We start from the raw sequence: 15852 nt of genomic DNA, 5'->3' as shown, positions 1-15852 counted from the left end.
GGAAAACTTAATTCCTGTTGCCTGTAATTCTCCCCAGCCCTGGAAGTGGTGGAGAACTAAAAGCTTTAGGAACTCAAGAGAGTTTGTGGGAATGAGTTTTGATTTGATTTTTTTTTTTTTAATGACAAAAATTTGTAGATCGAAAAGTCATAGAGAGTGGAGAAAGAGAGCTGTGGGAATCTGGTCTGAGACATCCATAACTCCCTGGGCTTTATGCCAGCATGCACATACACAGAAAAAATGATTCACTGGGTGTAGTGTCAGAGAATACCCTGGGGGACACTAGGGCTCCTGCTTCAGGGATGCTGTGGCTGTAGCTGACACGGCGTCCAAAACACAGCACTGTACCAGCTATTAAGGAGAAAACTACATCTATCCCAGCTAAAAACAGTCAGGATGTGAAGCAATGGCACAAGTAGAAAGCACTCTCCTGATGTGAGTACATACTGAGACCATTTTAAGGGAACAGAATTTATGGCACTGTGTCTTCCCAGTGGTTTCCTGTTCCAAAGAGGCATAACCTGAGGTTTTGGAAGTTTTTTTTTTAAAGAAAGCAGGTTGTTTTTGCTGACTCAACCTCAGTTATAAAAAGAATACATCACCACATCAGCTGTGTTCTTGTGGCAACAAAGGTGTTGCAGTTCAGTAGGTGCAGCTCCACTCAGAAGAGCCTGTACATTTATTGAAAGGTCATAATCAAGAGACACAGTCAATCCTGTACTGAGAAACCAGAAACAATACTGGACTCTTTTAAATTTAAGTAGACTTCCAGGACAGCCATAAAATAAATTTATGCATTGCAATTTGCATGTATGTAGAAATGTTTCCAGAGAGCCAGAAAAGCAGAGGTTCTGAGCAGTGAAGAGCTAAAACACAAATTATATGATTTGGAATAGGAGAGTTGCTGTTAAATGAAGTCCATGTGAAGACAGACACAGAAGGATATTTTGCTTTACTAGCAATGAGAGTGTCCTACTCAAAATTTAAAGATACAAAATTGTATAGTACACACTTGCTCTACTCCTGCAGTCAACAGGGAGAGGAGATGATACCTCTGGAGTATAACAGATCCTTGCCTGTCACATCCAAGGTGAAACACTCTCCAGACCTGACTGTTAGCTATCCTGGCAGCTTAACAGCTTGCTTGCACTAGAAATGGTAAGAACATGGATCACACATGATGTGGTGGGCTTAGACTTTGCTGTGATTCTGTGATACTGTGACTATTGGCAGGAAGATGAACTGAAAGAGAATGACTCTGAATACCAAGGACCCTGTGGAGTTTGCTGGATAATTGCCACTGTTGATGTATTCTTTTTCTGCCAGATTTATAAAGAAGTTTGTGAGTACTTTTTTTTTAATCTTTAGTCTTATTCCCTGTTTCTCATTAGAGATACAGTCTCTTAAAACAGCTAACTATTGGTAACTGAGCCAGAGACACTGTTGGATCTCTCAGCTTCCATTTCATTATAATCTTTACAGATTTTCGGAACTTCATAAGTTACTCTTGCAAAAAAAAATTTATTTTCTGACATTCCACTTCTGGTATGTCTGTGGGCAGATTTAAGTAAGAGAATGAAGCAAACTCTTAAGTAGTCAGTGATTCTTTAACTTCAAATTTTTTTTGTGTGTGCTCACACTGAGATTTCTAGTCAGTCTTCAAACATGGATTGGTTTTTATGACTAGTGAGCTAATTCACAAAATTATAATTTCATGCTTGCACCATGTGAATTTATAAGCTTATTTGTCATACTATGCATATTAACCAAATAAAAGCATGTTTCTGGAGCAACTTTTTGATTTATCAAAGGTCACTGTGAATTATCTTTTTAAGTCGGTGCCCAAAAAATATATTCTCAGTAGTCTGTCTAGAAAGTGAATTATGAGGATGATGAATATAATCAAGGATTTTGGAAGGTTATTTGTTTGGTTTGGGGGTATTTTCAGGGGTATTTTGTTTTGTTCTGTTTTTATTAAAACCTATTTCTGTGTCCAAATAATACTTTCTGGAGGATATTTCTGTGGTTCATGAATTGTGGTATGATCATTGTGTTATCTGAGATTTTGTAATGAAAGCCTGTATCCATTCCCTAATAGACTTTTAAGAGGAGAATTGCCATGAAAATATTCCCATGGTGGACACACATCAAGTCATACCAAGTTCACTCTCAGGATGGAGAAGATAAAGTTGTAAACCCAGTTGAAACTGGGACTGAAACCAGTTAACTGGGACTGAAACCCAGTTAACACTTACTGTCTGAATTTGGTGAGAAGGATGAGATTGTAGCCCTGAGCTTATAAAAAATCAAGAGGAGGCCATATCAGTTCCAGAAATTAGAACTGAAAAACTAAACAAACATGAAATATCCCTTTCCTGTTTTCTAGTTTCCTTCTCCTGATCCAGAATTTTGTTTGAGAGACGATGCCATAAAAAGAATTATTCATAAAACAGAATTCAATTGCAAGAATGCAGCATTTAAATAATGTAAAGCTCATTTAAGCCACACACACCAGTAAATCTTTTTAATAAAATCTGTTCTAGAGCTTTACTATTACTAATTTTTGCTTCAGTGTGTCAAATATAAAAAAATAAATTTAAAATCTCTTACTGCTACAAACATACCCTGAGAAATAGTCCCACATTTCTGTATTTAGTGATACATTCAATATTTTAAAAATCTGCTCTAAGCTACAAAAATGCCTTTCATATTGAAAACAGAACACCATCTCCCTTGCCAAAATATTTCAGAGGAGCATACAGCTGGTTCAGTCACTGTTGTAATTATAAGAAATCTTTTGTTTGTGTATGAAGTCTGCAAAGGGAGTGAAAAATTATAGGAATTCTTTGAGGTAAATTGTAGGAAAATCACCATTTCAGCAAATGTTTTTTTGGCATATTTAACTAAAACATATTTTAATGCTATTTGAGAAACACCTGCAGGACACTGACACAATACAGTCAAAACCAGTGGGCAGTTTCTGTTGGTGGCCTGAACAAGTGACAGCCTTTTTAAGTCTACTGTACTGATTGATGCTGCCTGCAGGCAAACTAGCAATCTCAGCCCTGTGGGTTATATTGGCATAGTACTATATATATGAAAACAAAAGCCTCTGCCTGATTTGTTTGAGATGGGCAAAATACACAAATCAGCCATTTTTACACCATTATTGCTAGAGTGCATCATGGAAGCCTCTGCCTTCCTAGACTTTTCAGAAAGTTTGAGTAAGTAATACCAATTACACTGACACTTGGATAAAAAGAAGGCTCTGAAAAGGTGCATGTTAGCAGCACAGCTTTGGCAGCATGAGTGCAATGAATAGGGAGCAAACAGACAACAATGTCTTTCAGAACCACAATGCTTGTGATTGTATCTGATGAGTTTTGCAATACTTTTTGAAAGTAGCTGATGGCTTTCTTTAACATTTTTTCAGCTATAGCAGTGTTCTGGCAGTGTGTTAAATAAATAATTCAGCAAATATTTCTTTTATTATTCATCTAGGTATTGCAAGTTGCCTTACCTGCCTCTAAAACATCTCTGAAATGAAGAATGACCAAAAACCCACCCAAGACTGAAAAGGAATTTTTCTGAGGGTCCAAACATGAGCAGAAACCTTGGACAGTCATTTCACACTTGCAGACCTGAGTTCAAAATCCACTACCAGTGTTCCCAGGAGGTACCCAACTTCACACTCCATTGCTTTCTCTGGGTGACTAACAGAAAAAGCAATATAAGGCTGGACATTATTTTCCTCCTCTTCCCCTTTCTGGATCATTATGACTGTTCAGTCTCAGCAATATATCATCAGCAAGATGTGCCAAACAAAAGAAATGGTAGAAGAAATTATTTTATGCAAGACATGTTTGCTGCAATTTTTCCAGAGACATATTTAAAATTGGGTGTGAAGATAGCAATGTGATGAGAATAGGATAGAATTCAATCTAGAAAAAGTCAACTTCTGCACTATCAACCTCACTAATAATTTATCAAGTCTCTGCGTGGCTCGATTACAGATTGTTTTTTCCTTGGGGGCTATAATAGTAGCAGGGCTAAGTGGAGAGGGAAAATTGAACAAGAACTTGCTTATTTCAAATGTTTTACTAATCTTGGTTTTGGATAAGTGCTGACTAGTGCTAAGGCAGTCATTGCTGCTGTGGGCTGGGAGGCACCTCACCCTCTGCTGTGTTTACAGAACCTCTGCAGGTCTGGCTGAAACTCAGCATTTTCAGATTGCTTGTTTATATGATGGTTCTTCTGCTGGTTTTAAGGGATCAGTGGCTTTGTCTTCTGCATGTGCTGTTGTACAGTTGACTGCAACGCTGATGGGACTAATGGGGTTGTTGAATTTCACTGCAAGGATAATTTCCTCTGGTTGAAACAATTAGGAAGACTGCTGCCATTCAGCAGGCTGTGAGATGCAACTTAATGCTGTGTATTGAAAATGCCACCCAGATGCCACCCTAATCAGTGATTAAGAGGTATGAAAATGTAGGGGAAAAATCCATAATTTGGAAAAATTGAGAAGATTTGCTGGATTTGGTTGGGTTGAAGTTAATTTTCCTTGAAGTGCCTGGTGTGGAGCTATGTTTTGGCTTTGTGCTGATGTGGTCAGTCCATTCTTTCTCTTTTTTTTTTTTTTTTTTTTTTTTGGTCATTCTGGTACCAAGCTATTTGTTATACTAAGTAATCTGCAGACTAAACCTTTCCAGAGCCTTGCATTGCTAATTCCAGTAAATTGCACCCTCACTCTAAGCAATATGAATGGTGTCTAAAACTTTTAATTAGTCTTGTTCCCCTTTAACACTCCCATACCATCATCTGGCTGATACTTTTACAGGGTCCCTGCAGATACAAATCAAAGTGACGAGTGGACTGCTGATAACAAATAGCACACACGACTATGTCTTTGCAGGAAGTTCAGTGAGATAAATCAATGCAAAAATAATATACTTGTTAAATGTTCCGTAAATCTCCCCCGGATGGCTGATTCACAGTGCTTTACTTAGGTATATTCAGAATCTATTTGGTTTTAAAAGTGCGCCGTTATCTTGATTTATTTAGAAGCGGAACAGAAGAAGGAAAGTCTCGGTTCCTGTTCCCATCGCTTGCTGTCTGTTTTTGCAGCAGACTTGGTGGGGAAGCGATGTTCGGGCCCCGCGCAGGACAGGGGCGCCCCCTGCGGGCGGGATCCTTCCCTCTGCCTCGGGGAGCGGCGGCTGCTGCTCTCGCCTTCCCCCGAGCGCCATGGACAGCCGGCAGTTACAGCTGCCTTGTCCGCGCCTTCGCTTTAAAATGAGGGAGAGACGCCGTCTCCCCGAGTCCCAAAAGCAGGAGGGGCGTTCGTGGGTCGCTGTCTGGAGTGCGGTCGTTCGGGGGAGGCGCGGTCCGGCTCGGTGCCGAGGTTTCTCAAGCGCGAAGGCGCGGGTGGTTTCCGGGTCGTCCTGCGGCTCAGCGAAGGTGCGACATCCCCAAAACTTGTCCCCACGCAGGAGGGGAAAGGTTCTGTGAGCGCTGATCGGAGGGGAGCACATCGGGGAGGGGAATCGTATCGGGATTGGGAGGATCACGTCGGGGAGAGATCACGTCGGGGGAGCGGGGATCACATCAGGAGATGGGGGATCATATAGGGGAAGGCAGCATGACACCGGCGGGGGAGAGAGGGCATCGCCTCCGGCCGGGCAATTGCCGCACTGAGCCCGAGGGAGCGCCCGGTTGAGTCACAGATGCCGTTCCCGGCAAGGTGTGCGGGACGAGACAGGAAGGGACGGAACAGGTCGGGATGAGGCAGGACGAGAAGGAAAGGGACGGGATGAAACGGAACGGAACGGGACGGGACGGGGCGATGGGCGGGAGCAGCCGTGGGGGCAGCGGGGGCGCGGGGGCCGCGCTCAGCACCGGGGAGAGCTCCGCGCCCACCGCGCATGCCCCGCCCCGCCGGCGCGGATAAAAGCGCGGCGCGGAGCCCAGCGGCGCCAGCCGTGCCAGCTGCCAGCCCTGTCACCGTGCCAGCCGTGCCACCGCACAGCCGGCACCTCTCCAGCCGTGTCCCCGCACAGCCGGCACCGCACTGCCGGCACCGCGCCGTGCCGTGCCCGGACCCTGCCGCCGCCCCAGCAGCGCTCCCGCCGCCGCCGCCGCTGGTCAGCCTCTGGGGAAAAAGCTCCCGCGGACCCGTCTCCCACCCTAGTATGGGATGGGCGAGCCCTGCGAGCGCGGTGCCTGCTCGCCTGCCGCTGGCATAAAGGAAGGAGCGGACAGGGAGTCCTGGGACACGCCGCTGGCTTTCCTGGAGAGCGCTCAGATGGACAACGGGAGCAACGTGTCCTTCCTGCAGTTCTTGAAGACCATCAACCTGGAGCGAGCCGACGGGATGCAGGGGGACAGTTCTGACGTGGTGCGGATTGTCATTTCACTTGTGTACTCCGTGGTGTGTGCCCTGGGACTGGTGGGCAACCTGCTGGTGCTCTACCTGATGAAAAGCAAGCAGGGCTGGAGGAAATCCTCCATCAATCTCTTTGTCACCAGCCTGGCAGTGACTGACTTTCAGTTTGTGCTGACCTTGCCATTCTGGGCAGTGGAGAACGCACTGGACTTCAACTGGCTCTTTGGCAAGGCAATGTGTAAGATCGTCTCCTATGTGACAGCAATGAACATGTATGCCAGTGTGTTCTTTCTCACTGCCATGAGTGTGGCTCGATACCGCTCTGTGGCTTCAGCCTTGAAGAATCAGCGTCGGGGAGACCCACTGGGTGGCTGCTGCTCTGCCAAGTGGCTTTGTGCACTCATCTGGCTGTCTGCTGTCCTGGCTTCCCTGCCCCATGCCATTTTTTCCACCACTGCCACTGTCTTTGATGATGTCCTCTGTCTTGTCAAGTTCCCAGAGGGCCGAGGCAACAATGCCCAATTCTGGCTGGGTCTGTACCACATCCAGAAGGTGCTGCTGGGCTTCCTGGTGCCACTGGTTGTCATTAGCCTCTGCTACTTGCTCCTGGTGCGCTTCATCAGTGACAAGCACGTGGGCAGCACCTGCAGCGGCCCCAGCATCAAGCGCCGCTCCAAAGTGACTAGGTCAGTGTCCATCGTGGTGCTGTCCTTCTTCTTGTGCTGGCTGCCTAACCAAGCACTTACAACCTGGGGGATACTCATCAAACTCAACGTGGTGCACTTCAGCAACGAGTACTTTCTCTCCCAAGTGTACCTCTTCCCCATCAGTGTGTGCCTGGCACACTCCAACAGCTGCCTCAATCCCATCCTCTACTGCCTCATGCGCAGGGAGTTTCGCAAGGCACTGAAGAGCCTCCTCTGGAGGATCACCTCCCCTTCCCTCACCACCATGCGCCCTTTCACTGACACCACCAAGCCTGAGAAGGAGGAGCAGGCCCTGCATGCCATGATGCCTGTCCAGCCTGTCCCTGCTGCTCCCCGTGCTGCAGCCGTGCAGGCAGAGGTGGCCTATTACCCGCCTGGGGTGGTGATGTACAGCAGCCGCTACGACCGGCTGCCTGCCAGCTCCATGGAGCAGCACTGCTGAGAGGGCAGGGGGCTCTGGGGGCTGGCACAGTGCCAGATGTGGCCTGGGGATATTGAATGCCTGGTCAGGACAAGGGGAGGAGGGATGAGTAAAAGAGGACTTGTGTGTGAGAGATGCTCTTTTGCGGTTTTGTCTGCCCTCGGAGACACTTGATGGATGTTGCTGTCTGGAAGATGCACCTTGAGCTGGAGAACAGGACTAGGACGAGGTAGTGGTGGGATGTCTCTATGATGCTTTTTAGTGCTTCTGCCTGTGCTGGGGAGCAAGGACCAATGAGGGTGATGGGATCCCAGCCAGGGAGGATGCAGGATGTGCAAAGTAGCACAGGGAGGTGAGGGGCTGGCTGGGGTGGACCAAGGCTGGAAGGCCTTAACCACGTCCCCTCAAGCTGGAGTTGCAAGCAGCCCTCCCACCTTGTGTGTTTGTCTATGGCAGGGAGAGGGAGCTGAGCTGCTTTCTCCCTGCTGCAGGACCCTGTAAACGTCACTGCTTCCTGGGCTCCACTGAGGGCTGGGCATCAGACAGCCTCTCTTCTATTTCAAACCTGCCCTGAGGGGAACAGCCAGCACAAGTGGGTACAAAGCTCCTGCTTGTTCAGGCTTGGCGCCTTTCCCCTCTTTTAGGGACGTGGGAAAGAGCAGGGACCAGGAACACTGTGCTCCCCTCCAGATCAGTGCAGATCTGCTTTTCTAGCTACCCCTCATCCCCCCAGCTGCTGCCATGGCATAAAGCAACCCAGACAGACAAGGAGAAACCCAAGGATGGAATTTGCAGTTTCATGGGGTGTTCCTTTGCCTGGGTTTGGAGGGAGGGTGTGAGCCCCCTAATACTGTTCTGCAGCCTCTCTCCAGGCCACTGAGAGGAAAGGAAACCTCCCAGCCCCAGACCATGGAGATGCAAGACAGCATCTCTCCCACGGCACTGAGGTTGCAGGCTTAATTTTTGCTGCACTTCAGACTGTTCATATTTCACTTCAGGAAATCAGCACAACTGTAAATAAAATATTTAGAAAAGGGGAAAAAGAAACACCCCTAGCCACTTCAAATCACTTGCTCTGGGATACTTCTGAGTTCACTTAAAACCAAGCACAAAGGCTTTAGTTCTGCTGAGGGTTTGCACTGACTCTTGCCAGTTTTTCAAGCGAAGTTCAGTTCAGGTCCTCCAGTCTGAGCAGCCCTAGGGCCTGCAGTGCTTATGTAGCCTAGAGAATGTCAGGGATTGGCCTTTACCAGCCTCTATTCCACAGAAATGCCTGAGAAATAATCTGAGGCTTATCTGAATCGAACTTTTAGGGGGATGAAAAAAGTGTAATTTTAAGCTGTGAAAGTTTTTATGATGAGGCTATATATCTACTTAAAATATTTTTTTTATTATGAGGAAAAAGATTTGAAACCAAAAGTTCAAAGCATTTGTTTTAAATGATAGGAAGGTGCAACATTTCTGGTTTTGATTTCAGAACACAAGTTCATTAATCCCTAGTACTGCATATAAGATGATTATATAAATACAATTTTCAAAAATGTTTTCTATTTCCAAACCCTTTCCTTGCAGTCTAACTCCAACATCTGCCTGATTCTGCTATAAAGGCATTTATGCAGAGGGTTGTGTGTCACCTCTAAGTACTGACATGGAGCAAACTTGCTATTTCTGTCCAGAGAAAGCTGCTACACCATAGTGGCAATTACACTTTTCAGACTCTGTTAGGTGTACTGAATGTGTTGGTAACTCCTGCTGTAAAATTTGTTTGGTCTGAAAGCAGCTGGTTCTGCTACCTGCAAGGAGAAGTTATCTTTTTTTCCAAGGCAGAAAAGCTTCTCCAGCCTTGGGCATTTGCTAACGAGGAAGATACTGATTTACAAGTTGTCTGAAGAAGAGCAGCAGAAGTGAGCTGGCGGCTGACGGGCACACTTACACAGATGCAACGACTCCGAAGAAATCAGACATATCCACAGAAGAACTTGAGCATCTAAGTACTGTACAACTGCCTCTCTAACCTCCTAAATCCTGACTTGGTTGACCGGTGAAGTCTGTAGGTACTTAAGTTTTTTCTAGTAAAATTTTTGTGCCTAGAAACCTGTTCCTGAGCATGCCTAAATCTGCTTAATTCTGTAGCACTTATTTCTGTGCTTAATGGGGATATTTCTGTTGGGGCTGGCCACAGTGTGCATCCTGTGAGGGAGGCAACTCTGCATCCCGACACAGAAAACCCTGTGCCAGGCCACACTAAGTCAGAAGCGGCTGTGAACTCAACTCATTTCCCCCATCCCTTTGAATCTGTGCCTGGATGTGCTGCTTCTGTTCCAGCTTCAATGTATGTGCAGATTATGCTCCTTCCCCCTCCCTTGTGAAATGCTAAATTAGTGGTCACAGCTATCCCCCACAGCCTGAGAGATTCAGTTCCCTTTTCCACATCCCAGGGGAGTGGCTCAATCTCTGGGCCACTTTGTGACTGTGCTCATATTCTCTGGCCTGAAACAGTTCCCTGTTGCCTGAGTTGCTCAGCGTTGCTGGATCTTTATGGCAACAAAAGCCCTCAAACTCGGCTTGGCAGCACAGTGGTTAGGGTGTAATCTCCAAAGAGGAATTGTGGAGAGATTTTTTTCAGCAAATACAGAATGGAAATTTGATCCAGATCTGGGTTGTAGGTCTCCCCTTCCCAAGGACAGTGATCAGCTTCCTCCCAGCTCCTGTTTCAATTAAAGTTCCAGTATGCTATCTAGGAACCCGAGGTCTTTCTAGATCTGCTGGTAAAGCAGCTTAATCTGCTAAAGGATTTGCAAAAAACTGCATTTCTGGTGTGGGAGAAAGCCCTAATTTCTGTGTTGCAGGTGAAGAAAGTTGCACAGTTGTATGAGAAAAGGATACCATAAGCTCTTAATTCCAGAGTTCAGAGAGATATTCATGTTTCTGTAGGCCAGGAGAAAGTATCTAAATTAAGGACATGGGAGGAATCTCACAGCCAGATGCTCTTCTTACTGTTTGCTTTTGAATAGCGTAATTTCTTGCTTAACTTGCTGGAAAATTTTTCCCTATCTGATGTTTAACTGTTCTTGTGCATTGAATAAACAGCTTTCCAAGCATCTGAAGTGAAACTATGAATTTCAGTAGATAGCAAGCTGCCTGAAAGACAGCCTCTGTGATGCTCAGCATGGCAAAACCCATGTGCTTTTGTGGGTGTCAGTGTAGACATAATTTTGTGCCAGGAAAACAACACAGTAAATACAACAGGTGGTGTTCAGAACAACACATAGTTATCCCAGAGTGTGTACTATTGTCAGAGGAAACCCCAGGTGTCTGATCACTAGAGACATAAAAACCTCCCATTTGGCAAATCACCCAAACATGGAAATACCTTGAGAGTTTGTAGGGACTGGACAATGAAATTAGTGGGCAGCTCTCTCACAAGCCACTGATCCACCCAGTGTAAGTCATGGATCTGCTGTTTCAAAGAGGCACAATGCGTCCACACTCGGCCAAATGTTGATTTAGGGCAGAGCAGGAGCCCAGGCTGTGCAGGTCAGTGCATGTCCAGCCCAGCAGAGAGCACTGCTGTAGCGATGCATGAGCAGAGAGAAATCCTGCTTCACCTTGGCTGTGAGTCCCAGCTAACAGCCTGAAATCTGTCTGTGTGCTGCATGGGCACGGGCACCAGCCTAGGTCTTGGCAGAAGCTGCAGTTGCTCTGTTTGCATAGGGTGTGTGGCCTCAGCAGAGGATCATTCCAGCTCAACAACAAATCCTACTGAGTATCCCGGGGTTTCATAAGTAATGACTACAACACCCTTCAAAAACTCTGTTTCCTACAAATGTTCATGTCTTTGTTTGTAACAATCATCTTTTCATTTACTGAAATAAACATTGCTGAAGGATACAAAACAATACTCAGAGAATTCTTGACAAGATTTGCCTGCTTTATCTCCTTCTGTTGCAGAGTCCTGGTGGGGTGCTGGTGGAGAGGTGCACTTATTTATAGAAGGGTAGGGACCTGAAGGTGCAGGCTGACATCTAGTGACAAACTGAGGGAACCTTTAAAGACCGGATATTTTCATTAGGCAAAGACACTGATTCTTTAGGGACGTTTAAGTATTTCAGCCCCTTAAATAACTAACCAAGGTCTTAATGCAATAACAACCTCCAATTGCATTTCCAGGTTGCCCTTTGAAATGCCTCTTCGGTGGAAATGCTGTTTCACTCTCTCAGTGAGTTATTCTGGCACTCACTTTAACAGTAAAAAAAAGCCCAGTCCCCTTCATTCCCATTCACGACTGTCTGCTCTAAAATTGATTATTCAATTGAGTGTGTGCACAGAAGCTCTGATCTAATTTGTATCCCTGAGCTGGAGCAAGAGCAGATATGGGTGTGATGCAGCTCAAGGACGTTAGATTGAGAGCTTGGAACTTCTTTTTTTAGTGAGAGTTTTTTCTCAAAAGAGAATTCCTATTTTTCCATTTAAAGGGGGTTACTGAAAATATCTTTTTATAATGATGAGAGTGATAGTGGAGCCCTGGAAAAAGTTAAAGATAGAATCTAAAATGTTAAGCTTTGTGTTTTCCCAGATCAACTGCACCTGTGTAAGCAGTAAGATAAATGATATAATTGTTAGATGGGATGATTGTTTAGTAATTAAATATAATTATTATATAATCATAAAAAGAATAAGGAGAAACTATGTTGGAAATTCAAAGGGGGGCTATGTTTAGCTGAAACTTATGTATACAATAGAACAATATAAGTTTAATAATTAACATGAAAGTTATATAACTGCAGAGTATAAAACACGCTCATCTCGAATGTATGGTCGGAATCAGATTTGGGTAATACCCCGATTCCCAGAGCTCTTAAATAAAAAGCACCGCATATAATCACTACATGATTATGTGTTTTTGAATGCTAACAAGAGCAGTTAAAAGAATCTCTTGTAGGTAGAATCCCAGTAGCAGTCAGTGCCATGAGTAGCCAGTTAACTCTAGTGCTAAAGTGTAGCTGATAATACTCATTAGCTGGTTTCTCTGTCTATGTCTGTGCATAGACTCAGAATCCTTCCCAAAATCTTAAGTGTAAAATATAGATTCACAGGATGGCTGAGAAAATTGGGCCAAACAATCAGCTGCAGACAGAAGCAGTTTCTTTAGTTCACATTTTTTTGGAAACATTGACTTGCTGGTTGGAAAGGACTGATTACTATTCTGTGTGGAAAATCACAAAATAAAGGTATCTTACTCGGGTACCAGCTTTTTACCTTACTCATCCATTTCTTGGGATAATGAGATACTGTTTCTCCAAGGACTTGTAGTTTTCCTTCAGATCAGCTGAATGAGTATGGTCAGTTGTACAATGGCCAAATTACCTGTTCAACGCTGACTTCTAAAATCATTGTTCAATGAACCCTCCCACTTTTGCTCAGCTGAACCACACACTGGGTGAACTGGAGTCTTGTGGAAAATGACTTGTGTCTGTATTTGTGAAGAAGTCTGATCAGCACGCTGACATCAGGTGGGTGACTCCAGGGGGTTGTGCCACCTCTCAAGGGGTCTTACTGGGCTGAAGAAATGGTGTGACAGGAACCTCAGGCATCCTGCACCAAGGGGATAACAAACTCCTGCACTCTCTGCACCAGCACAGGCTGGAGCCCAATTGACTGGAAAGCAGAGAAGGAGCTGGGGACCAGGTGGACATGAGCCAGCAAAGGGCCCGTGCAGCACAGCCCAGCAGCATCCTGGGCTGCACTGGGCAGGACACTGAACATCTCTAGGGATGGGAATCCTGCAGGCCAGGGAGGGGCTCCTGCCCCTCTGCTCAGCCCAGTGAGACATGTCTGGGATGCTGTGCCCAGTCCTGGGCAGGTCACCCAGTTCTGGAGTATTTACCAGGGAGGCTGCAGTAGGATGGAGGGCTTGGAGCATTTGCCATGCGAGGGGAGGCTGTGCTAGAGGTGCTCAGCCTGGACCTCAGAAGGCTTTATCAGTGTGTGGAAATATCTGATGCGGGTGGGGATTGAAGAAGATGAAATCAGACTCTTCTCAGTATTGTCCAGGAATGGACGGGAGGCAATAGGCCTTTCAATTCCATCATTGAAATGTAAGAAAAAAAACCCCTCTCAAATGGTGTGGTCAAGCACTGGAACAGGTTGCCTGGAGAGTTTCCAACTTTGGAAGTGCTCAGAATCTGACTTAACGCTTATTGTACTTCTTTAGCAACCCTGTGCTGAGCAGGGGGCTTGGACTGGGTCATCTCCAGAGGCCACCCCAACTATTCTGTGTTTTTATGTGATTTTCTGATAGCAAATACATTGCTCTGGATGTGTCTTTGTTCCAATGCAGTGGAATTAGCATTAGTGTCTGTCTTGCTTGATGTTCATTCTGAAAAACCTCTACAAATTTTATGCCCTCAAATCATCTACTACTATGTATTTCAAATCACCTATTCAGTGAGTTTTAAAAATGTTTTTATTACTTTTAATTTCTGCTGAAATGGTGGAGGGGGCTTAGAGTAAATATAGTCTTCCTCTTGCCCATCAAAAGTCACTTCCTGCTGAAATCCAGTCCCTTGTTCATAGGCCAATCCAGTGATGGATATAGAGGTATAGAGAGCAAACCATGAGGTCCTGAAGGTAAAAGAGATCCTTCTCTTAGGAGTAGTAAATAACTGCTCAGTCTATAGAGTGGATCGTAACAGGGAAAAGAAGACTCTGGTTTAAATTTCAGATCTCATTTTCAGAGATGTAAACTGAAATATTCAATTTTGAGCACACTTGATATAAACTAATTCCAAGGAAAATATTCCAAAATGCAAAATCCCTGTCCATAAAAGATCATCACCCTTTGATAAGGCGCCATCTTTTTCAGAGAGAGACTCATAGTTCCAAAAGCTGTTTTATTGCCATGTTTTGCGGTGTTATGGTAATCTAACAATCTAACAATATTTGGGATATATTTCTTAAAGGCCTACTTGTTAAGATTTGGTGTTTTGTTGGAACCGCAGCAGTTACTAAAGAAAAAGGTGGCTCAGCCCTCAAAATCTGTGGAAACTGAATAACTTCCAAGTTGCATTGCAAGCTAACCTAATTTTTTTTTTTCCAATCAGATCTGAATGTTGGAAAAACCCCAAATAATCTGAGATACATTTGCACTTATACAGTGATCTGCCAGCTGTGCAACCCCAGTGTAAAGGTCCAGACTTCAGCAAAAGGCATCTCTGTCAGAAACGTTTCCCTTCCCTCTTGTCACTCCTTAGACTCCACAAATCTGCCGTTTGTCACATTTCCTTCTCACCATCTAACAAGCAGAGTGGCCCTGAAGTCAGAGGTGTCCAAGATTCTGGTGCTGCCTCCCTCTGTGCTGCTCCTCCCACCTCCCGATGCACTTTAGCTGCTGTGAGCCAATGCCACAAAAACTCCTCTGCCAAACAAGCGGGAAAAGGCTGCACTGCAGGATTGCCTCTTGGCTTCAGCACTGAAGGCTTCCAAGGCCAGATCCTGCCATGAGTTCGATGCTAAACGTGTCCATGGGGGGCTCCCACCACCGCGTGTCCGTAGGGCAGTGCCTGCAATGCATCGGGCAAGCCGGCAACGAGCAGCTTTCCTAGGCTGTCTAAGCACGAAAAGGAAGAGAGAACTGGATGCCAGCAGTGAGGAACCCGCGGAGGGGAGAGCGGAGGGCAGGGGAGGGGACAGCTGAGGGCAGGGGAGGGGACAGCTGAGGGGACAGCTGAGGGCAAGGCTGGGCAGGGCTGGGCAGGGCTGGGCAGGGCTGGGGGGCGGCTCCGGAGGGCGCGGTGCTGGCGCTGAACAGCAGGGGGCAGTCGAGCGCCCGACTCCCTCCGCAGCCTTGGGAACGGGCCTGGGAATGTGCCTCGGGAATGGGCCTGGGAATGAGCCTCGAGTGTGCGGCTCGGGAGTGAGCCTCGCCAAAAGCTCCCCGTGCTCCAGAACCTCGCACCACGGGAAACAGAGGGCTTGCTCATCTCAGTCTGCTGTGCAATCTAGCATTCCATTCTTCTCAAAGTAAAGAAGTTCTTTGTGTTCAGGTGGAACTTTCCATGCCTCAGTTCCTGCCCATTGTCTCTTGCCCTGTTGCTCAGCACCACCGAGCAGAGCCTGGTCCCTGCTCTGACCCCTCCCTGCAGACACTGACAGACACTGATGAGGTCCCCTCACAGTCACCTCTTTAGAGGCTGAACATGCCCAGCCCTCTCAGCCTTTCCTCATAAGAGAGGTTCTCCAGTCCCTTGATCCCCTTTGTAGCTCTCGGCTGGACCCACTCCAGGAGCTCCATGGTTTTTTTACTGAGGAGCCCAGAACTGGGCACAGCTCTCCAGACAAGG

At 46.1% G+C, this 15852-nt stretch overlaps 1 protein-coding gene across 1 annotated transcript; it reads left to right on the top strand.

Annotated features, from left to right (window-relative positions):
• Nucleotides 1-6146: 6146 nt before the first annotated feature.
• On the top strand, nt 6147-11866 carry RXFP3 (relaxin family peptide receptor 3). Its single transcript, XM_054283546.1, has one exon. The coding sequence runs from the start codon at nt 6194-6196 to the stop codon at nt 7529-7531; it is 1338 nt and encodes a 445-aa protein (XP_054139521.1). The 5' UTR covers nt 6147-6193; the 3' UTR covers nt 7532-11866.
• The last annotated feature ends 3986 nt before the right edge of the window (nt 11867-15852 follow it).

Source organism: Melozone crissalis, unplaced genomic scaffold (genome assembly GCF_028551555.1).
Source record: "Melozone crissalis strain CALT ecotype California unplaced genomic scaffold, PUWL_Pcris_2 ptg000036l_1, whole genome shotgun sequence".
In the NCBI taxonomy this organism is placed as follows: domain Eukaryota; kingdom Metazoa; phylum Chordata; class Aves; order Passeriformes; family Passerellidae; genus Melozone; species Melozone crissalis.
The sequence above is the reverse complement of the archived record's forward strand: the minus strand, read 5'-3'. Positions and strand labels throughout refer to the sequence as shown.